At 39.3% G+C, this 24,984-nt stretch overlaps 2 protein-coding genes across 3 annotated transcripts; one reads left to right on the forward strand and one right to left on the reverse strand.

Moving 5' to 3' along the window:
• Window positions 1–1,282: 1,282 nt before the first annotated feature.
• wnd (Mitogen-activated protein kinase kinase kinase 13 wallenda) lies at window positions 1,283–22,638 on the forward strand. 2 transcript variants are annotated; one of them, XM_014353546.2, is made up of 10 exons: window positions 1,283–2,481; window positions 13,260–13,421; window positions 17,560–17,831; window positions 17,914–18,100; window positions 18,179–18,370; window positions 18,452–19,105; window positions 19,199–19,502; window positions 19,595–20,043; window positions 20,127–20,306; window positions 20,384–22,638. In XM_014353546.2, the coding sequence occupies exons 2-10, from the start codon at window positions 13,291–13,293 to the stop codon at window positions 20,778–20,780; spliced, it is 2,766 nt and encodes a 921-aa protein (XP_014209032.2). In that variant the 5' UTR covers window positions 1,283–2,481; window positions 13,260–13,290; the 3' UTR covers window positions 20,781–22,638. The 2 variants fall into 2 exon arrangements, with proteins under 2 accessions (XP_014209032.2, XP_014209041.2); XM_014353555.2 differs by lacking the exons at window positions 1,283–2,481; window positions 13,260–13,421 and adding an exon at window positions 15,899–16,911.
• Window positions 22,639–22,748: 110 nt separating this feature from the next.
• LOC106639794 (armadillo repeat-containing protein 1) lies at window positions 22,749–24,978 on the reverse strand. The gene is made up of 4 exons (XM_014353567.2): window positions 24,368–24,978; window positions 23,930–24,265; window positions 23,640–23,849; window positions 22,749–23,556 (listed from the first exon to the last, which is right to left on the reverse strand). Exons 1-4 carry the CDS (start codon window positions 24,464–24,466, stop codon window positions 23,374–23,376), a joined length of 828 nt encoding a protein of 275 aa, XP_014209053.2. The 5' UTR covers window positions 24,467–24,978; the 3' UTR covers window positions 22,749–23,373.
• Window positions 24,979–24,984: the final 6 nt, after the last annotated feature.

The following is a 24,984-nucleotide window of genomic DNA, read 5'->3' on the forward strand; positions in this document are numbered from 1 at the left end:
TACTAATCGTGAGTGCACCCCAACGTGGATCGAACGGGGGAGGGATACACAAAATTAATGAAAAAGTGCATGCGCAAGCACAATCGAGGGCGCGTGCTTGCGAAGCTCTCGTTTCCGCTTCGATCTCTGGTTGGGGCTGACTGTGAATTATGTATATCCCAGACGACGACGGGGGAGTCTCTTTTCCCGCGTGGGGGCGATCCCCTTTGGACCAGTTGGATAACTCGAATGGTACTTATTGTAATTTATATGTATTGTAGACTGCATCCGTATTATTGTTTGTTTCTCTGAAAAAAAAAAAAAAAAATGTTTGGTTTTGTACATGTGTAAGACTAATTTCTTTTTTTTTCCCCCCATACATAATATCATATGGGGATCAATCCGTTTGTCTCGTTTAGAAACACGAGAGATGGAAATGGCTCTTTCTTGGCCAGCAAGTGAAACCTCAAGTGCGCAGTTGCCGAAAGCTCGGACAATTTATTCTCTGGCTGTTGCCTCGAATTGCGAGTGCCAGGTGTTTCCAATTGAACTTGGCGAGGAAACATTTTCGCTCCTTCGCGATGATGGCAAACAACTCCTAAATCTCGACAATGTGTACATATAGAATGATAATTGTTTGGCACTCGAGGCCGCAAGTTTTTAAAAACCACAAGGCTCAAACAAAATACGCGAACCGCAGTGTTCTCCCTCGGCAACCACCTCTCCTCCCCGTCTTCTGAAACCCCTTTGTACCTGCATTCAGGAGGAGAAAACAACGAATAAGCGACTCGAACCAAAAACAATGAACGGGAGGTAAGAGGGGAAAAAGAAGAGAAAAACTCGGCTCGTGCAAATAAAAAAGAAGAAGAACGAGGGGGAGGAGAAACGATCGTGGCCGAGCGGAGGGCTGATTCCTTTTTCTCTCCCTCGTCTCCGTGGAGGCGCACGCAAGAGCCTACGTATAGGTATACGCGCAGACGCGATCCTTCACCCCTCGGAAGAGCTGACGAAACGAGGGGAGACAGTAAGAGTCGTACGTGTATATGTATACGTGTAAGCGCCCACGCGTGCAAGACTGTAAGGGTATAATATGCTCTCTCCGTCTTTTTTTTACTCCAAGACTCCGAACGGCACCTTTTCGCCCAAGCCTTGGATACTTCGTGTGTTGGGACGCGTGTGGGTGTACGTGATTCTGTATTTTACTACCCGCGCGCGTACGCACACAAGCATAAGTATACCGATTTCCATTCCCATCGGGGGGGCTCTCTGTGTATATTATATACACGGGCTGCGGAGAGCGCGCCTCCGCCAAGTGCACGGAGGTTCGTACCGGCCGAGAGAAAGAGCCTTCAGTCTCGGTTCTCGACTCCAGCGAGCGGTAACGGAGCCACACACGGCCCCGGCCGATGGATAACTTTACCTCTCCGTGAACCACTGTACTTTCCTGCCTCCTGCGCCTCCTCGGCCATTTTGTGCCACTGACCGACGACTTGTATCCTCTCTCTTTCTCCCTGTGTATCCGTACACCTATATGTATCGTATGTCCCGTCACACAGTTGGGGTGGTGTTGCTGCTGGTGGTGGTGGTGGTTTTTTCAATGTGCTCGTGATTTATTACTGTGTGCGTTAGTTTTGAGATCCCTCCACCGCAGTCAACCAGTGCATGGACCACCGATGCCTTACTACAGGGATTCACAGCTCTCTGTTTCTCGGTACCTGGTACAGACACCTTAATGTCATCTATGCACCTCGAATAAAAAGGACTTGCGTTGTTGTCGCTATAAATAATTAGCTCCTCCTCTCTCTTTTTTTTTTTTTCGCGCATCAAAGTGTTTTGCCGTTACATCTGCAGCTCCGGAATCTAAAACAATTCGAAAGATCGATTACGAAAAATCAAATGAGAGGTGAATTTTTTTTTTTATTCTGATAAAAGAGCGCAGGTACTTACCTAAAAAGCTTGTACATTGTGATTGAAGCAAAAACGCCAACTGCAGAGAAACAGAGTAAATATATATTGTAATAAATCAAGTGTTGTTTTTGTGTTCCCACGCACACGTCAGGTATAACATATATACCAATTACCTGTTAAACGAGTTCTTCTCTCCCTGTATCCTTCGAAACACAATCATATAAATACTCTCATCGCTCGCAAAATCGTGGACAGTGTGTGTACAGTGTGTCTGTTTAAATAATAATCATTGGGAAAAAATAAAAGTGCATCGGCAATGAAACAGCCCAGTTTTTAGTACAAAAGGCCCATCGTTTGCTCGATCGAGTGAAAAATCGAGGACGCATGGCGTCGTCGAGTGGCCCACACGGCGACTCGGAGTCGGAGCTCCTGGCCTTGCGGTCGGGCCGTCGATGTCAAGAACAGGACCAGTTGTCCTGCAGTCCCTAGGTGTCGAGCTGACATCGAATAACAAAATCTGGACGCCCGCGGTGCAACTTGCGCTGCCGAGAACGACGAGGGCCTAAGGGAGATCGGTAAAGGACATTGGTCCAGGTAAGAAAATAACTGGAATTAATTGCAACAAGTTGAGGTAGAAAATTAAAAAAAAAAACAAAATACGTGAAAGCAGGAGACTAAAAAGTATATGCTCCACGTACATATAGGTATAAGGATAAATGAACAGGAGAGCGAATATGATATGTACATGTGCACGTATAAGAGCGAAAAAGAGAGAGAAAAAGTGGAGAGGAGAGAGGAGAGGTGCCGCTCGGCTGCAAGTACGGATCGATACGCGTGCCTGTGTATGTATTGTACTGTGTGTATGTGCTCTCTCTGCACCAACTACCTGCAGATCTCCCGATAGTGCCTCTCTCTCTTTCTGTGTGGAGTACTGTACACATAAATATATACGTGTAAATTGAAATTTCTTTGCTCCCTGATGCTATAGTTTCGTTGGTATTTTGGGGATTGATTGGGAAAGATTTTTTTTTTTTTATTTTTTATTATTAAGGATCAATAAGGAAGAATGATCGGTAAGGTTTTCAATCGATGCGATTCGGTCGAAAAGGTCCATCTCGTTAGTTATCGGTGTGTGTATGATATTTTTATGGGCCGGAGTTGCTCGATGTCGTTGACTCGGCTCTGACGTCAATCGGTTGAATGTTGTGTTACGCGATACCTCGGTTATTCAATTTAACGAAACCGAGATAATTTTACGGCGCGCCTTGCCCATAAGACAGTCGTAAGAGCGTATTTGCGTGCATTTTTGCCTAATGTCGCTTTTTATGCGGACTAAATTTAAACTCAGTGTATAAATACATTGTGTCTTTGGTAAAAATGTGTGCCTTATCTCTTACACGAGGTACTGTAAGCGCACATTTTACCCTATACGAAATGAGTTTTCAGTAAGCGTATCTTACACGTTTTTGAGATCAAACATCATATCAATCGGGCGATCGGCACATACGCGCGTGTTACACAATAAGAAAGACGCAGTTTCCATTACCTATACACGAAAGTGTTTGTATACGGTTTGAGCGGAGAAAATGTTATTAGGTCGATAGAGTGAAAAAATTTAACCGGTTCGGGAGCCCATATGTAATGTGTCTTGTTTATACACATATCGCCGATCGCGCGCGTGTGCGTGTGAGTAACATCCTGCTCGGTATACCTATATTAAGTACAGCAGAAGTTAAACGTGCTATTTGAATAAAAAAAAAGGAAATGAAAAAAGAGCAAAGCGAAAGACAGAAAAAAAAAGCCGCTTCTCTTACTTTGATTTCTTTTGACAACCAATCGTACACACACATGTATATTATTGTGTACAAAATAAATTCGTTTGACTCCGCGCGATAGCATCTTTCGTAGAGCAATCTTTACTGAAATTCAATTTCGAATGACTTTTGAAACACCACACTTTGTCAAAGATATTCGGAGGGGGATGTAATCTAATCTGCCCCATGGATCTAGTTAACCGATACCGCGTTGTTTGCCGACGTGTTACTTTGTACGCGTGAAAAATTTTTCCTGGAACCTTAGATTCACTACCGACCAATTCAATCCCACCTCTATACAATATACCATCCAAAAGTAATTTGTACGGGCAATGTGAGGTATTAGTTGCCGATTTTTATTTTTTATTAATCAAGTGTGTTACCGACGCACGTCCTAATAGTGAAATCGGTATCACTCGAACATCACGAATTTCAGGTACCTAAATAGTAACATATACAACCATCAGTACTGTCGGCCAAGAGCAAAGTGCTTCGAATCGTATATTTTAATGAGCTCTCGAGAGTTTGCCGCCCCGAAAAAAAACCGGTTCAACGAGCGCGGTGCCACTCTCTCGTGGAGTGGAAGGTCTTGGGGGATCGGTTCACCTACTCTTTCTTTTCTCGAAGGAGCGCTATTTTACATTTACGCATTTGAAAGCTTTTCCATAGACACAATATTTACTTATTCTCGAAAATCATTGCATTGATCGTGTAGGATCGGTAAAGTTTTATTCCATTCGATCGTATCGTCCGATAAATAAAAAATGTATGCTGGTTAGCAAATTATAAAGTACTGCAACGAAGAAAAAATAAAATCTCGATAATTGCTGCGTCAAAGGTGCCCGAAAAACACCTTGGGGATACAGTAAAATTACCGGGACGAGGCAGCCTTATAGTCCCCTGTATATTCCTCTTTTGCGCGTCTGTTTTGCTGCACGCATAATGTAAGCTTCAAAGGAGCTCCCTCGAAATCTCTCAAGTTGAGACCTGCTCGGAAGGTGAGAGAGAGATAGAGAGAGAGGGGGAGGGAGAAAAGGAAAAAGGAAAGAAAAAAAAAGAGGGCCTCGGAGGCTCAGGTTGTATATATACAATGGGCATCGCCGCCGACGGTCTCTTGCTGCTGCTGCTGATGATGATGATAATAGTGTATAATGACCACGACGGCCCGACCCTCGTGGTGCGTGCGTTCGTGGGCTCGTCCAAAGAGACGCTCGGAAATTACGGAAACAGGTGGTGCTTCGTGTCCCTCGTTCGACTTCACTGCTCTCTCTTGTTAATAAATTCTCCTCCGGTTGCTTTTAGAGTCTTTTGTACATTTTTTTTTTCTCTTTCTTGCATACCGGATGTTTTGTCCGAACGAAGATAGATTTTTGCGTGCTCGCGTCTTTTGCCTCTCTCTCTCTCGCTCGTGATGGTTTTGCTAAACGTGATTTTAAATAACGCGGCGTTAGTAGAGTTCTTTATCTTATTTACAAAGTATGTATTACGATGTTATTGTCGCATTCGTGCCATTTTTGGAGTAAATAAAAAAAAAACACACACACACACACAAACGAAAATTGGCAATGCGATTCCGCAACAAACAATGTCTGTGTATCGCATATATATATATACACATAATATATAAATTTCATTAAATATAACGACGTACACGTACTCTTCATGTACTCGATATAATATAATGTATACATCAGGTGGATGGTCGGAGACGAGGAAGGAGAGATGCACATCACCTTATGCGTCGGGTATAACACAATACCAAGAGAGGAAAAGAAAAGAGGCGATGTCAAAATGGCGGCAACAGGGGAGGTATATATTACGGCAATAGCGCGTGTCATTGACCTTATCGTGTATAAGTTATGTTGTATGTATCATCGTATCATGTACCTTACAGAGCCACCGGGTTACGATTTTCGTGATGTTCCTCTTTTGATCCTTACGCTTATTGGCACAACTCTGTACCTGCAGTATGCATTAAGTATATATATATATATATATATATATATATATATATATATATATATATCTGTGGAAAATCGCTCCGAGGAAAACGCGCCTTATTGGTGTATGTACAACTTCCTCAAGAGGAGATTTCAACGCCGGCACAACACGAGCACGCATATAGTGTATACCGCGCGCACATCCCACCACCCGTGACACGTGCGAAAATTGTCAGCGTGTGTATATACATAATGTGAATGAAAAATAATTTATTTAAGAGCTCATAATAGCTCAGAGGGATGTATACGTATTTTGCCGAAATGAAGCATTGATGGCAACTTTTTGACCGATTTTACGGCATACACGTCAGAGGCTGTCAATAAAAAATTGTTGATTCACTATAGCAAATCAACAAAGTCCATTTGTTGGGCGTATGATTCCTTGTACGAGATTCGCCACTGATACAACAAAATTAAATTAACCCGCCCCTGCATCGATTCCGCGTCATCCCGAAACTCTCTCTTATCTCGTCGCAAAAAAAGCACATATAGGTACTAACTTACAGGAAGAGAAAAAAAAAAAAAAACGAGCGCATGTGCGATCGCGTGCAGTGCATACAAGCTTTGCACGCGAACTGGTACTTATGTACATATATGGGTATATAAACAGTATAAATACAGTCGCGCCTGCATGAATCGGAAGTCATATCAGGCCAATGGCGCCTATGGCGTCGGGTTGGCCTCCAAAACCATACCGTAGGTATATACCTACGAGGTATACGAAAGATCGGGGGTGGTGGCGAAACGGAGGGAGTCGAAGGAAATCGATCGCTGCGCGCGCGTATTTTTAGCCTGCACTTGGTGTTGCCGGTTGCCGCGTTGTATTTATACAGTTAATTGGGGTTGTTTTTTTTTTTTTTTTTTTTTTTTTTTTTTTTTTTTTTTTTTTTTTTTTTTTTTTTTTGTAGTGTATTTTTGCCATTTCGTCGCGAATCCAATCACGCGAGCCAATAAACCCCCGACAGTCAAAGTTACGCGACGCCCAAATCGGAGGGTGTATATAGTAGGGATAAGTCGACGAAATTGCGAGGCTTCAATTAGCGGATTGAGGAGCGCCCGTTTTTTTTTATTTCCACCATTATACAATTATCCACACGACGAGTTTTCGACCGAATCGGTACTATATTATTATCGTTGTATTGTTATTTGGATTGTAAGAGTCGTAAGCTCTATCGGATGTGGATCGGCACTGCTTTTTACTGCTCTGACTGTATTTACCTAACATCATGGACGCAAGAGAGCTAGACATCACGTGGTATTTTTCGTGCCCGGATTGTGTTTGCAGCACGTGAAGCTTCTCGATGTTTTGAATACATATTTATTTATTTTCTTTTTTTTTTTTTTTTGGCAACTATTGATTGATCGTGTTAAGTAAAGCCATAGTTCAACAAATAAGATTGACTTGTGATTGAAGGGCTCGAAAATCAAGCATAAGAGGTCAAGTCGTGTGGCGAGTTTCAACACAAAATTTTATCAATTTTAAAATAAAAAAAATCGAATCAACAGTACAAGTAGGTATTCATTGTTTATACTGTTTAATAAGCAACGACCCATCCAATATTTCGACGCGTCTATCTTTTTTTTTAACTTATCCATGCAAACTACTACTGTTCTCGGTCATGAAAAATGATAAGAAATTTTTTTTAAACAAACTTCATGTTCATACTGATAAAATTTAGAGCGATAAACCTTTACCTGAAATTCTCATCGGTTTTGCACTGATAAACATTGCGATTTCACATATACACACGTCATCAAGAAAGTAGTCCACGTAAATAATTATTAGACGAAACACGCCAACAAAGTAAAATAAAATCCTTTAACAAACCGAGCAATGTAAATTTACTTTCCCGCTTATACAGCAAAATGACCGTAGCAGATAAGTATATATAAAAACACGACGTATTCCCTCTCCTTTACAGGGGATGAAAAAGAAAAACCACCCTCGATTTCCAAAGAATACCAGAAGAACACGGGCATTACATGGATGCATATTTTGTAATATTGTAATTTATGACAGAGTGTAAAATATATTATACACGGACACACGAATCGTCGAAGAGTCGGGCTCGAATTTCCTGCCGAGCCGAAACCATCTACAGCCGTGACGCGATGACGGCTGCATCGTAAATATAATATTGTAATTAAATTGACGCGGGAAATGAAGGGAAGGGCAAGCCTACGAGTGGGGGGAGATGAAAATTGGAACGTGGGACTGATGGTGCGGGTAGCCGGAGAGTGACGCTTTGATGGTTTTTTTTTTTTTTCCTCCCCCGAGTAATCACGGACTCGTTTGCCGTATAGAGCGTGATTTTAATCCGTTTGTTCGGGAGTGTCAAATTTTTTTGATCGCTTACTACAATCGAGTTACGTGCACACACGAAAAAAAAAAAAAAAAAAAAAAAAAAAAAAAAAAAAAAAAACGTAGGGGTACTCAAGTCGATAAAAAGACAACCAACCGAAAAATCGTAATTTATCGTCGGATACTATGATCAATTAGCGAACAGACCCCACGCAGCTTGTAACACAACGTACGATGGACTCTGTAAAATTTCGGATAGTGTACACTCATATGTATGATATTATCATCACTTGAAACAAAGCCCATCAAAAGTTAAATAATATAACGCCGATGACGGATTGTATACATCTACAGGCCATATAAATATATGCAGTATAGGAGCAGCAACGAGAGATAACGATATGTGCACACCAGCCTCACGACTTATATACGTACAACTATACCCTTTTGCCCAATGTATAACATTTGGGGGCGCGCAATCGATACTCTCTTCTTCTCGCCCCCGCTTGTCCCTGATGACAACTCGAGCGGCTCTCTCCGGAGCTTCCCCTCCTGGTACGTCTCTCTCACGCACGCACGCACACACATATACGTGAACCGAGTCCAAACCCTCGAATAGTGTATCCTGCGCTAACAGGGACGTGCTGCCGATGGGTAACGCGTGAATGCGAGAGAGGAGAACTTTTCCGAGGCAAGTGATGGGTGAAGCCGAGCTTTTCGCTTTGGATTAAGCTCATTAACGTATTCAATTATGTTGCACGTTTATTTATAACATAGCCTCCCTCGTTACAAAAGTTTTTTGTTCGAGATCGATGCGCTGACGCTTTTTAGTCGGTGTTTCGTTTGATTGAGGATTTTTTTTTTTTTTTTTCAAACTCTCAGTCAAGTGTATTTGTTAACAAATTATTCATCTTCCTATACAAACGTGTACCACCGATGATGGACAATTAATTAAACTGTTCCGAGGAGAGAGTAGATAGAAGATTTACATGACGAACATAAAGAGATTACTTTGTGTATACGTATATGTGTATGTTACGTTAACGGAGACGCGTGATAATAGGCGCGACGTGCCGCAACCGGTACCGTGTATACCGTGTGTATGCATTATCGTAATAATAATAATATATGATTTACGCAACAATCGAAATTCCAAAGTGATAAGCGTTTCATGCAGTTGCGAACGCGAGTGTCCCAACACATACATTATATATACATTTACTTTTGTTTTTCTCGCGCCTTGTCTCTTCCGGACGGACTCTGTGCCGCGTTGTATATATACCGATATATGTAATTATGCAGGTATACCGCACAGTTGTTTTTTTTTTTTTTTTTTTTTTTTTTTTTTTTTTTTTTTTTTTTTTTTTTTTTTTTTTTTTTTTCTTCCTTCCGTACTTACTTGCGGGCAACATTTACGTGCTTCTCGGTTTAATCGCATTGCGGTCGCGAAATTGAATTTTCCTCGGCGCGGCTTTTCCAAGAAGTTCAAGTGCATGCGTAAGTAGGTACTGTACATATATATATATATATATATATATATATATATATATATATCCGTCTTTCTCCCTTTGTCAATGTCAAATGCAATTCTTTTGTACATGTTAAGTCGTGCGGCTTCTGTATACACAGATTCTTTTTTACATACACATAAACGCGGTATTAATTTTATTCATTACGAAATCGGCATAGTTTTTCACTCCAAACTACTTACTATACGGCCACACATTTTGTATATACACATACACACGCACACACACACACACACACACACACATTTTCGAGAGCTAGATAAATATGACGTTACGAAAGTTACACGCGAAGAAGTGGGTCACGTATGCCGCGAAGGGCCCGCGAGCTAATGTTGCATTGTATATATTTTGTAAAAGTATACCTATATATCATGTACGCTTCGATATCGGGTAGTATCTGTTGAATTGGTTCGCTCGTGAATTCACTCGATGAATCGAAGTAATGGTAAACAAAAATAAAGTTGATTTAATCCGTGAAAACACGTACATGTAATATATGTATATATATATATATATATATATATATATATATATATATATTATATGGTTACTGGTATACATACACTGCTTTGTCTGCCAAAGTGCGTGGCGTGCATGGGAAAACAAAGAGCTGCGTTTTACAAGGTGGTATATACTTGTGGGTGCACGATGAGTTTTTTTTTTTTTTGTTTTTTTTTCCGCGATTAAAAACGGAAATCACGACGATGGTGATCAAAGTGCCCCCTTGCCCCTATATACATATCACCGAATAGTTGTAGTGTTCAATTTATTATACAAAATCCCTCGACAACCCGAGCACGTATATATCATACGTAGCAAGTAACGAAGCAAAGTGAGGGGGACCATAATATTATCTTCTCTCTCGGAGAATGTAGGTACATATACGGGAAAACAAACAAAAGAATGCCTAATCCAAAAAGCACTGCCCCCATACACGCATTATCCGATGTACCTATACATATATGTACAATACATATGTATCGGGGAGAAAAGCAGAGAGAGACAAATCTGAGAGGGTTTCCCATGCATGCGCCCGTCGTCCACCCCCTGATGGTCCCGATGAAAGATTGATCCTCGGAACGCACGGAGAACAAATCGGAAATGGGACCCCCCCCCAACGGTCCGATGGGGTTCCCTTGGATGCTGGATGTGTATATAATATATTATGTGACTGTAAGGTATATATAGGTACACCGAAATTTCTCGAGAGCAGGAGAAGAAAAGGGCGTGCACGCGTGTCGGGGATAATAATATCGGTCGGCGGCTTTGGGTGTGCACGGATTTTTAGAGTTGGATCGTTTACACGCGTGCGAGAGCACTCGATTGTTGCTTGCGCTGTTGGCTCATTGGGGACGTATAAATTGATAAGTATATATAACAACTTTGGGGTGCTGTTTTTTAAATCAAAGTCATCGTTGTTGTTGTTGTTGTCGCCTATATTGATTACTCGCGTCTTATTTATAGGGTGACGATCGGCAAAGCCAATGGAACGAATAAACAACAAAAAGCCATGTATCGGAGGATCCTGATCCCCAAAAACACTTCGATGTATATACGTGTGGGAGTACATTTATGTACATACGTGCAAGAGCTTAAAAGTAAAATCATGAAATTCAACCCTAAAAAAAAGCGACTCATCCACGCGTAAAGTGATGGCTGATCCACCCTCGTACAGATATTTATGTAACTTGCTGTCGCGTTTTTAGAATCCGGCAAAGAGCTTCCTCCTATTCTTTCGGGGGGCGGAGGGGGACGAGGAATAAATGTCATTTTTCACTCCTCGGCGAGAGCTTTCGAGCTTCGGCTTCGCACGCGCGACCCCTTCCATTGTGCGAGCCTATTGTACGTTGTACGTATACGTATACCCCAATGGTGCAAGCTCATCGTCTTCGTTTCCTCTTCGGAGCTTCTAGTATACGCGTGTTATTTTATTGGCGGCGCGGATGAATCGTTAAAGCTGCAGGACGTATCCAGGGGATGGATGGCCAGAATGGAGCTTTGAGTTATTGTTTACGAGCGACAGGAGAAGGGAGCTTCGTAAATATATATATACAAATCATATTGGGGGGGGGGTTATTCAGATTTTATTGGGGCAGACGTGGGGAGGAGAAAAGTTGTTGATGGTAAAAATGTGTATATGCGCATCATGCGTGTATACATACGTAGCGTCCGAAAGAATTTTTTTCTTTTTTTATTTTTCCAGTAGATATTTCGTGATGTCTTTTTGTCCGTTGATTGCTTTACTTTTTCAAGTGTGAGTATAACGTGTATTGGTACCGCTTCGATTGATAGCCATTTGAAAATGTAGTGGCAAAACGCACCCTCCCCCCTTTGCTAAGGAAAAATCCAACACTCAACTCTCGAAAAATACTTTCACGTCACGACAACCCCTCCAATCCAAATTCTACCCTCGTCCTTCTTACCTCTCAAACCCAGCCCCGTGAACATAAAATTCTGACGTCACTGTCATCCTCTACTGTATACTATATATATATACAGTTCGTCAAAGAGATAAAAGTAATAAACGAAAATAGAAGAAATAATAAATGGATATGGTAACTTGGCAGGTTTGCGTGTGCGAAATACACGCCAACCCCCCACTGCCACCCTACGAGCGCGTGACTCAGAAAGGGTGGACAACAAAATGCTTATTACATCCAAAAACAATACTTATATAACTCCGGGCCCTCTTGTATATTATATACGTACACTTGAGGTTTGTCGCGTTTGACGTGATGTATGGCATGATCTATTCCAACCAGTCGCACTCGGCGAATAAAAAAAAAAGAGCTTTGGTCAGGTGACGATCGATATCGTTTGAGATAGGATGGAAAAAAATTATTATTTCTTTTAAATACCCGATCCATAATGTTGATGAAAAGAAGTTCGTCTAGTTCGTTGTCATCATCATTACCGGTATTTTTTTATGTAATTCTTCTATCTTCGATGCTGATAGAGAGAACTGAATGAAAAATAATAAAAATGATCAGTATTCATTGTCGGAGAAAAAAAAATACCTTTTCGAGGTCAATGAATTGTAATTTTTCATTTGCCATGAAAATTTCAAGTTACAAACGAGCTTATACAATTATTATATTTTACGTAATGACCAGTTTTAATAGCAATTTAGTACAGGAGTTATGAAATTCAGTTAACCAGAATTATTTTTGATGTCAACGTACTGGTTTTCCTTTATCCTTCCGCGAAACTTAATGACAAGCTGTACGTGCGCGTTTAAACGTGAAAGGTCGGAAACACCCGTTCTTCAAATTATTTTCTCCTCGTATCTTATTTTGTACAAGCTGTCGAAAGATTAGATTGTTTTTTTTATCGTTTATCACTGCTACTTGGACCATATGGTGATAACAGATGCTTTTTAGAGTCGCTCTAAAACAAAAATCGAAGGATTTACAATTCACAATAAATTTGAAAAATCACGTATTTATAAATGAATAAAAAATGTACATAAGTAATCTTGAGTCCATCGCGAGATTTCGTAAGCTTACGAAAACCGAGTAAACGATAAATTTCCCCGATCGGCCTCTCGACGCGAAATGCGGCATTATCCAATAATGGATTTTTAAATTGAAATGAATTTGACGAAACGCCAGCCTCGTTAAAAACCAATATTTCTAAACTGATTTTAATGCAACAGTTGTGACAAAATTGTCCAAACTACCTATGTCTCCAATACTTAGGTGAAACGTTGGCTCGCTTGTTTTTACAGACCAAGGGCGCAGAGGTGACAGGCTCCGAGGATGCGCACCCCCGCGGAGACGGAGACGCTCGGCCAGCCGGAGAACTACGGGAGCAACGATGGTGGCGGTGGTGGTGGCCAGGAGGAGGAGGAGCCGACCACCGAATCTCAGCCGGAAAATTTGGCCAACAGGTGAGCTTTGCCTTTAATCAAACAAACATTATTCCTTTCCCTTCCCTTCGATAAATATGCAGTTTAACATTGCACACGTACGTTATATGCTTTGGCTTTGGTGCGAATGCAGAGTTTATAATATAGTTGCAGTGAATCGAGAGAGGGATAATATATACATGTGTATACGTGCGTGCGTATACTTTATTTTTGGACGCTTTCAGCCGGCCGGCCTTTCCACTCGCGCGTGTATATATTAAGTATACATGTATACGAAAGTATGTCAATGCCTCCGAGGTCTCGTTTGGAGGACACACTGGCACAGTGTAGCCATATGCAGGTGTAAGGGGGGGGGGGCTTTTCTCATATTTTTTCCCCCGAGATTTTATTGCTTTTCCAATTTTCTTCTTCTTCTTCCCACGTATATTTTTTTTCTCAGAGGAAACGAAATATGGCAAATTATCGAGATGTTAGTATGGACAACCTATATATTGGTGTACTACTCACTTCAAACGCAATCACCTCTGTCATGGTTGTCGGTACATGAGAAACATCGCAACGGGGCAGAGGTGGCGCGATGTACGTTGTACAGGTATAATGTACAGCTGACGAGAGAGAAAAGATGTTCTCTGAAGGCGGAGAAGAAAGGAGCCGGCCACGATGGAATATATTATTTATATATACGGAGACCGGAGGGAAATACCTACTTGTCCTTGGAGGGGATTTTTTTTTTTTCTTCCATTTTCAAAACCGACCGACTCCGGAGTACTTATAACGCTCTGCTTTCTCTCTCCGTGTGCTCGTAAACTTCGTAGGTATACCTACTGCGTAAAATGAAGGGGCAAGGCGTGGAAACGAGGAAAAAGGGAGCACGAAAACAGGAAAGAGACTCGGGTTTGTTTATCTCCCCGAGATGGGGCGGGTAGAGCGTGTTTTGACGTTTGCCGAGTGAAAAATCGCGACGACCACGATCTCTGCATGGATTTTTTAGCGACTGCGCTTTCATTCAAGCTTTTTCGGGGGATTTTAGAGACGCGCTCGCGAGGGACAAAGCGAGCCGCGTATAAATATCTACTCACGGTTTCGTACCAAACGTTTAGCGGGGGATAGCGGAGATTTGAGGTGCTTTATCTTTTTTTCCTTTTGGAATCGGAAACGTTAAAATGAAAGGAAAATCAATTTACAAAGATTTAAAAAAAATCCCGACATAATGGATCTACAGAGAATATATCATATATATACACACGACGAGATGACAACCTGCTCGGTTGTTCGGTTGAGATGATGCAATCGGTGCATAGGTATTGAGTGGGACTCTACTCTTTTTATTATTCACAAGCGCGCGTTTGTATACAATATATACCTTCCCCGGGGACGAGTATATATACGTACAATAGGTATGTGTAGTATATAGATAGTAGGTATACCTGTGTGTGCCAAGCCAAGCGAGTATCCTGTGAAGAGCGTCGTACTTATAACTGCAACATCTTACCGATTTTTATACGTATGGAAGCCAAGATGCGCGTCTCTCTTTTGAATCGTAGCATATTTTGCAAATTTTATTGAATTTGCGAAATCTTTGTTCACACGTAGCATTTAATTTTTTTGCAAAATGATCTGTAATACATAAATATAAATATTCTGCAGTATACTTAGTTGTGATGGCCCCCCCAAGGGGCTTTTTTAGGGCCTTACATACATATTTATCGCACCGTTGGTTCCCTCTTTTCTTAAGTAAGTGCTGCAGTGTAGTTTCGTACTCGCAAATTTTTGGGTAACATTAAGTCGATTTTGTAAATGTATGTTATTTTATACGCGAAGATGGAATATTAATTTCTTGTGGGATATTTGTACATACATTCTATGTACATGAGCGCGAAAAAATTCATGAATAATATTGCTCGCATTTTAAGTCAAGTGAAACTATGTACTTTAAAAACCCATGTGGTTCTATTTTGCTTTCTGGCATGTACTTCATTTATTATCACATACGCTTATTTTATATTGTGCTTGACACGTAAGTAACTCTAATCTGACAAATAAGAAGAGTAATGTGTAAAAACAAGCTAATTTTGGTGATTTGACAGTTTTGATAAAAGATCCTCATGCAAGAAATAATTATAGTAATGTCAATCAATATCTTGCTTCTTCAATGTTTCATCGATATCTAAATTGTAATAATAACTACAAAAGGCATAAAAAAACACATACCTATCTACTGTTTTATTTTATCCTCTTCTCCACATATCTATGTAAATTTGTCTTTTATAGGTATAAAGACATAGTAGATGGTGATACTAGAAACATTTATATGAGATGAGATATCTTGCAACGAAATCGCTTATTAAAAGAAAATCTTATCACTGAAAGATTGTAGAATATACATTTGTGTATACATGTACTCGCGCTATATATCTTACACATATTTATATATATATATATGTATATAATGGCTTGGTATACTTATCTCTCACTCTCTTTAGTTGCTTAATTGTTGCTTCACACATTTGTAATATTTTTATAGCTGTTTTTTTCAAACAGCTAGTGTGTCTCTTTGGTCTTCATTCCGTCTGTCTTTGTCTGCACTGTCTGCAGTCCATCGTTCACTCATTTGAATACTTATTTCAGTCAGAGATTTCGGAGCAATAGTGTTGTGTCGTTGTCCATTTGTGTTGTACTTACAATTGTGTTTTTCTTTTTCTTTCCAATTGTTAAATAAGTACATATATTTATCCCCTATTTTTAAAACCTACGCAGTAGAATGCGAGTGTTGGATAAAAAAGACACTTAGTTTAGTGAACAGAGTTTAATTTTTAGTATCTTCCGTGGAATATAAATAATACATAAATATAAATACCCATGTACGTCCTAATCAAAGGCAAGATAAAAGAGTGGACCTCGTTGTTGTTGTTGAAGATTATACTCTTACATGTATCAGTGATGATAGTCTCAAAAGTGTGCGTGCAGCTTTAGGATTCATTCTAAATTCTAACCTTCAACTTCAACAGCTGATAAGCTTGTTAATAAGTTTAATATACCAGCTCTCTGAAAAATACTTATACACAGAGTACGGGTGTGTAATTTTGTTAAACAAAGAATATTCAATTGTATATACGAAACAAAACGATTGTTTTTCATCTATTAGAGATATGATCACTCGTTTGCATATACACGTATAAGACCTACTGACCTTTATCAGCTCATAATAACTATTCTAATGATTAAGTATCTTCGTACGCTAAGTAATCGACTTGCACCTTGCATTTTGGACACTGTCCACCCCCGCTTTTTTACTTATCACAACGTGATAAAAAAGTGTGCAGCAGGACTCGAGGCGTATCGTGTAATTGTGGAAGTTTGACTGTTGGTCCATATACTCCATATGTTGGATAAGATAAAAAATGGTACTTGCGAGGTTTTTTCTCAGAAAGGCAGAAGGCCAGGAAAGAGAGAATCGCGTAGCGCGCGATGAACTCAATGTTGCCCTTGATAAGTGCATTGTTACCAATAGGTGAGCAAATATTGATCTCTCTGTACTTGCACGTAGTACTTACCCGCAATTGTGATTTTGTTAAATTTTCCTTCCTTTCCTAAAAGACAATGTATTAGTTTCATTTTGTTATTTCAATAGTATGAGAGGACTGCCTTTTAAATAAGTACATTGTTGGCTTTGGTTATGTGACCTATACAGTTTTATACAGAGTTATAATAGGTAATTGATTATACCTATGTCGATTTTATCAGCACAGGAGAGTTCTCAAAAATTTTCGTGTGGATTGTGCATTTTTCATTCATTTAATTCTGTATAAAAAAGTTTGAGGTATTGTGTAAATATTTTGTTATTGTCAGGGCCATTAGAGATTGGTAATTGTAATGAAATTATGATAAACTAAATCTATAAAAATAAAAACAAAATTACATGTGTGAGTTAAACCGTTTTTAATTTAGAAAAAAAAGATGACGAAAATTAGTTTAGAAGTTTTCTAATTAAAAAAAATTTATTAACAGTGTTTTTTATCTACTATTCTTAATAATTAAAAAAAAATTGATACACCTATTGTCTAAATAAAAAAAACTCAAGAACGATCCATTCCTTTACATAGATATTTATAAGTACATCTTTTACCAATTACAAACAACGTAATTATTTGTATTTCAGTATTATGTGTATCCAAGAGGAATTCAGTCAACTCAATGGTATACAAAGTGATCCGGTACTTAATGTGGTTCAGATGCCAAGCTGCAATGGCGTTGATTGTGAAAGCAACACAGATTCCAGTGAGAACACAACAAAGGCAACTGTTGCACCAGACACTGTCTATGCCCAGAGACCATTTGGCAGTTGGATTGCTGGATGCATGCAGCCCGTTACAGTTGCTCTATCAAATCTTGTTCAAAAAGTCATCTACAGTGACAAGAAAGGAGGCCAAAGTGAGCTTAAAATTTGAATACTCTTATAACTCAATCGAATACGCTTTTAATAATATGGAATCATTTCTCACATTGTTTTCAGCTGATGATTGGGAAATACCGTTTGAATACATTAGTGAACTCAAGTGGTTGGGATCTGGTGCTCAGGGAGCCGTCTTTAGTGGTAAACTGAAAAAAGAAATCGTAGCAGTTAAGAAAGTGAGGGAGCCCAGTGAGACTAACATTAAGCATCTTCGTAAGCTGAACCATCCAAATATCGTGCAATTTAAGTAAGTCAAATATCAATGCATTTAATGAATCAGACGTCAAACGATGATGAGATACAACGTGTGCTTTGTCATTTTTAGGGGTGTATGCACACAGGCTCCATGCTATTGTATAATAATGGAGTTTTGTCCATCAGGACCACTGTACGATTGGTTGAGAGTAAATAAATCTGTTCCACCATCTCGGCTGTCCTCATGGTCCAGGCAAATCGCAGCAGGCATGAAGTACTTGCACGACCACAAAATAATTCATAGAGATCTGAAAAGTCCAAAGTAAGTTTCAAACAGATTTTGTGAATAACATTAACATCCATCTAAAATTGTTTAATATCCACAAAACTTTTCTGTTTTCAGCGTGTTAATTGGGCGCGAAGAAATCGTCAAGATCAGCGACTTTGGTACCAGTCGCGAGTGGAACGAGAAAAGCGCTAGAATGACGTTTGCTGGCACGGTCGCGTGGATGGCGCCCGAAATCATCAGAAACGAACCGTGCTCGGAGAAAGTTGACATCTGGTCGTACGGAGTCGTCCTGTGGGAGCTACTCAGTGGCGAGATACCGTACAAGGATGTTGATTCGTCGGCAATAATGTACGGTGTGGGCAACAACTCGCTGCGGCTGCCCATCCCGAAAACGTGTCCGGATGGCTACAAGCTACTAGTGGAGCAGTGCTGGGCTTCAAAGCCGCGTAACAGACCGTCGTTTAAACAGATCGAGTCACACCTGCAAATAGCGGCTGTTGAGCTTGAGAGTGTGCCGCAGGACAAGTACTTGAAAGCTCAGGAAACATGGAAAGACGAAATAGCGACGTACATAATGCAAATAAAGAGCGACAGCACGAGCAGTCGGGACTTCGAGGCGGATCTGATACGCAGACGAGAGGACGAATTGCGACACGCACAAGACATCCGAGAACACTACGAGCGCAAGCTGCAGAGAACCAACAAGCTTTATATGGAGCTTAGTGCAGTTCTGTCGCAGCTTGAACAGCGTGAAAGAGACGTTATCAAGTTAGTACACTTGTATACAACACTAGTAAAAAGTTTTGCATGTTACGATGCGACGAAACCGACGTTTATTTTCATGATTAAATTTTTTTGTAGACGAGAACAGCATTCTGGACACAAGCAGGGTAAGAAGCGGATGGTGCATCCAATTCTCAAGTGTCGGCGCAACCCCACTACGATACAGTTCTCGTCATCGAGTCCGACGTCACCGTCTCCGCCTGTAGTCTCGCCCAAGAGTCCCGTTAAGGTTACCATGTACGCGCAGCTTAATGACTCCAATAAACCTGAGAATGTGGTAGTGCCTGGTACTTTCAAGCAGCGCAAATTCAGACATCGACGAGTCGGCTCCGGTTGTGGGATCAGCTCAAGTCCGAGATCTAGTCCGCAGCGGGATCGAAAGGTAAGATTAAAGAATGTATTGAAAGAATTATCACTGTATTCAAAGTAAAAAAGCGAGATATATTTAATCGTACGATATTTATATACATTTAGGCTGCGGAAATATCGGCTAGCCGGTTAGTGGACAACCAAACACAGACCGAGATGGCGATCGATTCGACCGAAACCGACTCGACCTACAGAGATGAGCAGCCTCTGCCTCAGCAGCAATCTCAGCTACAGCAGCGACGTCCTTCCGTCCAGGAGAAATACATCTTTGAAGTATCTTCCAATCGCCTATATCCAAAAGCAGCTCTTGACTGTCCCAATAACGGCAACAACCCGGAGCCGATTCAATTGTATCATCGAAGATTGCAGCCGACAAAAAGTCCGTGCTCAAGTCCTGAACTACTCAATGATAACGGTAACAGCGAGAGGCTAAAAGATTGCAGTGACGATGATAATTTGGACACGCTAGACAGGAAGGTCAACGAAATGCTGAACGCCAACGGACTTGTTTCGCCAATTGACAACGGCAATAGCTGTGGTATTGTGTCGCACGGGTAAGTCATAAAGTGATCTCTTGAAATCACTGCATGATTGTTTTTGCATGGACAAAAAGAACTTTTTTCTTCTTGAATTGCAGAAGAATCATGGATGAACTGCAGAGTCAAGCATTGGAAAAGAACATAGAGACTAATTTGAATAGTAATACCGACGTGATAGACGCCCACGAGGATGGCGATGCTGGAGAGGAAGACAGTTGGTCCGACGAAGAGGGAGAGGATCCAAAATATACATACAACTACTCGCTCAGAAGGAGAAGGTAAATCCGAAAAGGCTCTTTTGTATGTTACATTTTTTTCATGAAAATTGTCTAAATGTGTTTATTTTCCTTCATAGTATTGCGAGAAGGCCAATCGGTCCGGGTTGTCGACATCGTCGGCCCAAAGCCACACTCCCAGTCGTTCTCAGTAACAAGCGAATTTTAGCCTCGGACGAGGAGAACACCTCCGAATACTCACACCCACCGTCCAGCCAGTCGTCGACTCTCGAGAGCAATCCCGAGGTGCAGCGCGCGTTTCGTCGCGTTGGCTCTTGCGAATCGACGCCCTCGATCCACGCAAAATATGGCCACACTCGCAGACGAACACTGTCTGCTTGCAGCGTGCGAAAATCTAATGTTTATACGAGCGACGGCGCTGCATCGTCGTCGGCGAGCCAGTCAGAGTCTGACGAATTCAGCGAGAGTACGGTCGCTACGGTCGCGACGGTTGCCAAGTACGTAAGTAGGGTGTAATAATGTGATTATGTGAGGAAAGGTACCAGTGTTGTGTGTGTGCTTGGTTGACGAATTCCATCGATTGCGAGTCCGTCCAATCAGTTCGTTACGTTAATTTTTTATGTACTTTTGTTATTCGATTTCTAACTTCTTTACCGTGAAGATAAAAGGTAAAGTCGTGTGATGCGTTGTTACATTTTTATTTTTGTAGAATAATTTTTTTAGTTCTTTTGAAATTTAAAACTATTTATCGAAATCAGTTATCTTAACATTGTCCTCGTGATATGTGAATGAACCTTCATATTTTGTACGTTTATTCTCATTTTTTTGTGCGCATGTACATATAAAATAAAATAACTATTCGTTAACAGGAATGAATACAGTCATCAGTTAGATTACTACACGTATTATATTAGTTTTTAAGTATTATTTTAAAGTAAATTTAACTTGTAATCAATCGTCGGTGGGGTTTGTTGACCAAGTGAAACAAGTAAATTCTCATTAAATTAGTCTAAAAGAATTCTTTTTCTGAATGTACTTGAATAAACCTAGTTTAAGTAGTTTGTAAATGATTTTACATGTACAAATTATGTGATCGGCGCGTTAATCGTACTTACTTAATTAATAAGTGTACCTTAGTTACGTATCTTACAGTGGTGTCATTTATTCATGTTTAAATTAATATTCCTGGTCATCATTAGACTTGAAATATTCATGAGTTTTTTTTTTACCTATTCAGTTCCAGAAGAATCTCTGCAATATTACAAAAATTACGTACTTTTCAGTAGAAAGAAAAATACAATAACTTTTGCAATCATGAAATAAAAGTTATTAAATTATATATATATACACGTCATACTAGACTGGGTATCAATTCAAGATATATAACAATAGGTTGTTGTACATATAAAAAATACACTCAAAAGAAAATCTTTTCTATGAAGAAAAAAAATGTATAAAGCAAGGTTCTGATTTGATTATTCTTTTTTTTTATGTACAGTTCCTCTTTGACTATACTATACTTATAACATTCCTAAGGATAAAACATTTTTTACTTTGTACGTTTATGCATAGCTTTAGATATGTGAAGATCTTAAAAAATAAAAAATAAAAAATTCGACAATATTTATAGAAAATATTGTACTCAATGATGAAATTTTTGTAACGTAGTAACAAAGAAGTATTAAATTAGACGTCCACCAATTGTCAAGTTATGTGCGATGTGTATTACTGATTGCAATAAAAAAAAAAAATATCAACGAAAACAGATAACAAAAAATATACCGTATTATTTCTTTGGTAGTTTAACTAATGTGGTGTACGTTACATAAGGATATCTTGTGTTAGTGATGAAATAATGATTACTGCAATATTATATTTTTTCGATAAACATTAATAGCGACTATATAAAACTTATTTGTAGATGCAAATGCAAAACAAAAAAGTAGATTTCAAGGAGGATAGTTTTGAGAAATCAATTGGCAGTCCATACAAATAAAATATTAGAAGATTCAAAATATGTACGTGTGTTTTACACAAATTTTAATACGGTAAATTATGTTATATAAAAATTAGTACATTACTTAGATACTCACTTTTCAAGCATGTATTAACATAAATTATTCCAATGAAATGGTATAGTTATATCGACACAGTTCTAGAACAATTCATACGTAAATGTGAAAAAAAGAAAAACAAAGAAAGTCTGGCATCGTTGTACCTGCTTGAAATAAACTCAGATTGCCTTAACGACGATTTTTTGTAAATATAGACAATAAATTTATACGCCACAAAATGTGCTTAGAAATACTGAAATTTGTCACAATTTTTCTTTGTTAAAGGTGTATCTACTATACAGAAAAAAATTAATTTAATAAAAGTGTAAAATAATAATGATCTTTATGCTTTTTATTTAACCCTGCATCAACTATCAAATCATCAGAAAATATAAAATGTTTTTTAGTAGGATAATAACGGATACATGCGTAAAGTTTGTACATTTTTTTTTTATTTTTTTTTGTAAAATTCAATAAAATAAAGATCGATTGCATTTTAATTCATTTCAACAAACAAAAATTCAATAATTCAACCTTTTCATATAGTGCTTATATATTGTGCCACAGACAAAAATTATGACCACTTTTTACACGACGCCGTGATTAAACTTTTTTTTAATAATTTTAGATAAACATTTTTTTGCACAGCCTTGTGATAGATGAGTATAACAAAATGCTCAAGCCCATTAGCTTTCAAGAATATTTATCTCTCAACTATAGAAGAAGATTTGCTAGAAAAATTTTTTTAATCACAAGAATATGCATGTAATTTACTTACTTTCAGCTTAACATTTGATAATCTCATTGGAAGTCATATAACATTAGATAAATTCGAGTTACACATGTATCGCTGTTAAAGTCTCAAGAATCAGACAACACAAATTGATGATAAATGGTGGTGTGATGAAAACAAAGCTTTGAAAATTGCAAAGCTGGTTTTTGTAACAGTAATACGAGTCAATAATTGTGACTATTAATTTCTGCATCAAGGGATAAATGCGCAAATCGTCAACGATTACTTAAAATGCGCCTGAAAAAAAGTTTCCTTTGGTGTTTCACCAATAAAAGGAATTACTTAGGAATTCGGCTGTGGATTTATAGAGTGTTGATGCACTTTGCCGCAAGCCTGTGAATAAAGATATTACACCCTCTTTTCCAGCTTCCTCGTCTTCTTGCTCTTCATCATCTTCTGGCAAATACTCTGGCATATCATCATAGTCACCTAGATCTGTGTTTAACTAAAATGAAAAAAAAACATAATCAACATACAAGATATATTCACGTTTGGACTATTTAGTCCAAATAAATTTATATTATTTACCAATTTAACTAAAAATTCTTGATTATACTTATTCCGGGTCACTAATCTAGCTTCCATTGTTGGATTATTATCCTCAATAGCTTCTGCAATTTGTTTGGCTGTCACAGTGGCTAGGGTTCTCATTGTAACACGCTGATGTTCCACATCAACAACCAAAGATATTAAACCTTCGATCCTTATCAAAGTATATTCCAGGTCTGTTCGAGTTTCCTGTGTAAACACGAATACATGAGTTAATAAGTTGACATTAAAATAAATTAAATCGAACAAATTTGTAAGGGATAACTAACAGGCAGGAGGCCATGGACGTGGAGCACAATAACATGTGTCCTGAGCTTCTTAGGTTCGATGACCCTGCGGCAGCGGCTGCGTAAATTGTAGATTGGGGGTTTCATGCCCTCGATATCGCTCTTCACCTGCTCAGCCCTTTTGGCCAGCTTGGGATCGTCTTGCGCGTATTTGTTCACTACAGCATCGAGAGCTTCTCTGACTCCAAAGGTCGAGGTTATGTGTCCGTAATTTTCGACGTTTTTCACAAAAGCCTCGAGGATGTCAAGTCCTAGTTCGACGATCTCCACGTCAGGGTACTCTAGAACCACGGCCACGTACGACAGTACCGTTTTGTCCTGAAATAAGAAATGTTACGTGGCGGTATAAGTAAAGACAATATAAAATACGAGTAACCGATTGCCCAAAAGAAGAAAAGAGTTCAAAAAGCAGATATTTACCTTGAGGATTGTGTCATGGTTCGCTACGTCCTTTGAAAGCTTTTTGTAGGTTTCAAGGGTAGGTCTAACTTTCGTGGGATCCAGCGACTCTTCGTCCATGGCTGTTGCGTATTAGTGAAATGTTGACATTATATGACTTACCTTGTTTCTATCGTCAACGCAAAACTATTTTTTTCTACCTCTTATTCCATTGACAAAGTGACGATTGAGTATGCATTAATTTTTCCATTCGTTCGTGAAAAAAACTCTTCAAGTAACATGTAAGTAGTAAAGTATACCTTCACCCTTCCATATTTTGCGTTGTTCTCTTTTGTGTGTGCAATTTGCATCAGCTGCTGGCCTGCTGCTGTGATATGTACTTGTGTGTAGTGTAGCTACTACCATAGATATTTAATATCTAGAGCGAGCAGGTACAGGTAGCAGTTATTAGCAAAGCAGGCGAGTTCAAAAAGAGTAATGTCGATAAAGAGAGAATGAAAATTGTAATGTAGGATTGGTTATTTTTTTTGTTATTTCATACTTATGTAAAAGTCAAGATGATTAAGCAATTTTGGTTGCTCAAAGTTATACGAGGCTGAGGCAAGTCCACAAGTGTCAACTCAACTGTCAACTTTCAA

The sequence above is a fragment of the Copidosoma floridanum genome, unplaced genomic scaffold (genome assembly GCF_036245765.1).
Source record: "Copidosoma floridanum isolate Cflo_tuat_1 unplaced genomic scaffold, Cflo_Japanese_pri ptg000014l, whole genome shotgun sequence".
Lineage (NCBI taxonomy): Eukaryota > Metazoa > Arthropoda > Insecta > Hymenoptera > Encyrtidae > Copidosoma > Copidosoma floridanum.

Bases quoted from the DNA above. Each gene is read 5' to 3' on its own strand.
- wnd (XM_014353546.2), top strand. From the start codon at position 13,291: ATGCGCACCCCCGCGGAGACGGAGACGCTCGGCCAGCCGGAGAACTAC. The intron at 20,044-20,126 runs GTAAGTCATAAA...CTTGAATTGCAG, and splicing joins TGTGGTATTGTGTCGCACGG to AAGAATCATGGATGAACTGC. The intron at 20,307-20,383 runs GTAAATCCGAAA...TTTCCTTCATAG, and splicing joins TACTCGCTCAGAAGGAGAAG to TATTGCGAGAAGGCCAATCG.
- LOC106639794 (XM_014353567.2), bottom strand. From the start codon at position 24,466: ATGGACGAAGAGTCGCTGGATCCCACGAAAGTTAGACCTACCCTTGAA. The intron at 24,266-24,367 runs GTAAATATCTGC...TTCTTATTTCAG, and splicing joins ACCATGACACAATCCTCAAG to GACAAAACGGTACTGTCGTA. The intron at 23,557-23,639 runs GTAAATAATATA...TTTTCATTTTAG, and splicing joins AAGAATTTTTAGTTAAATTG to TTAAACACAGATCTAGGTGA.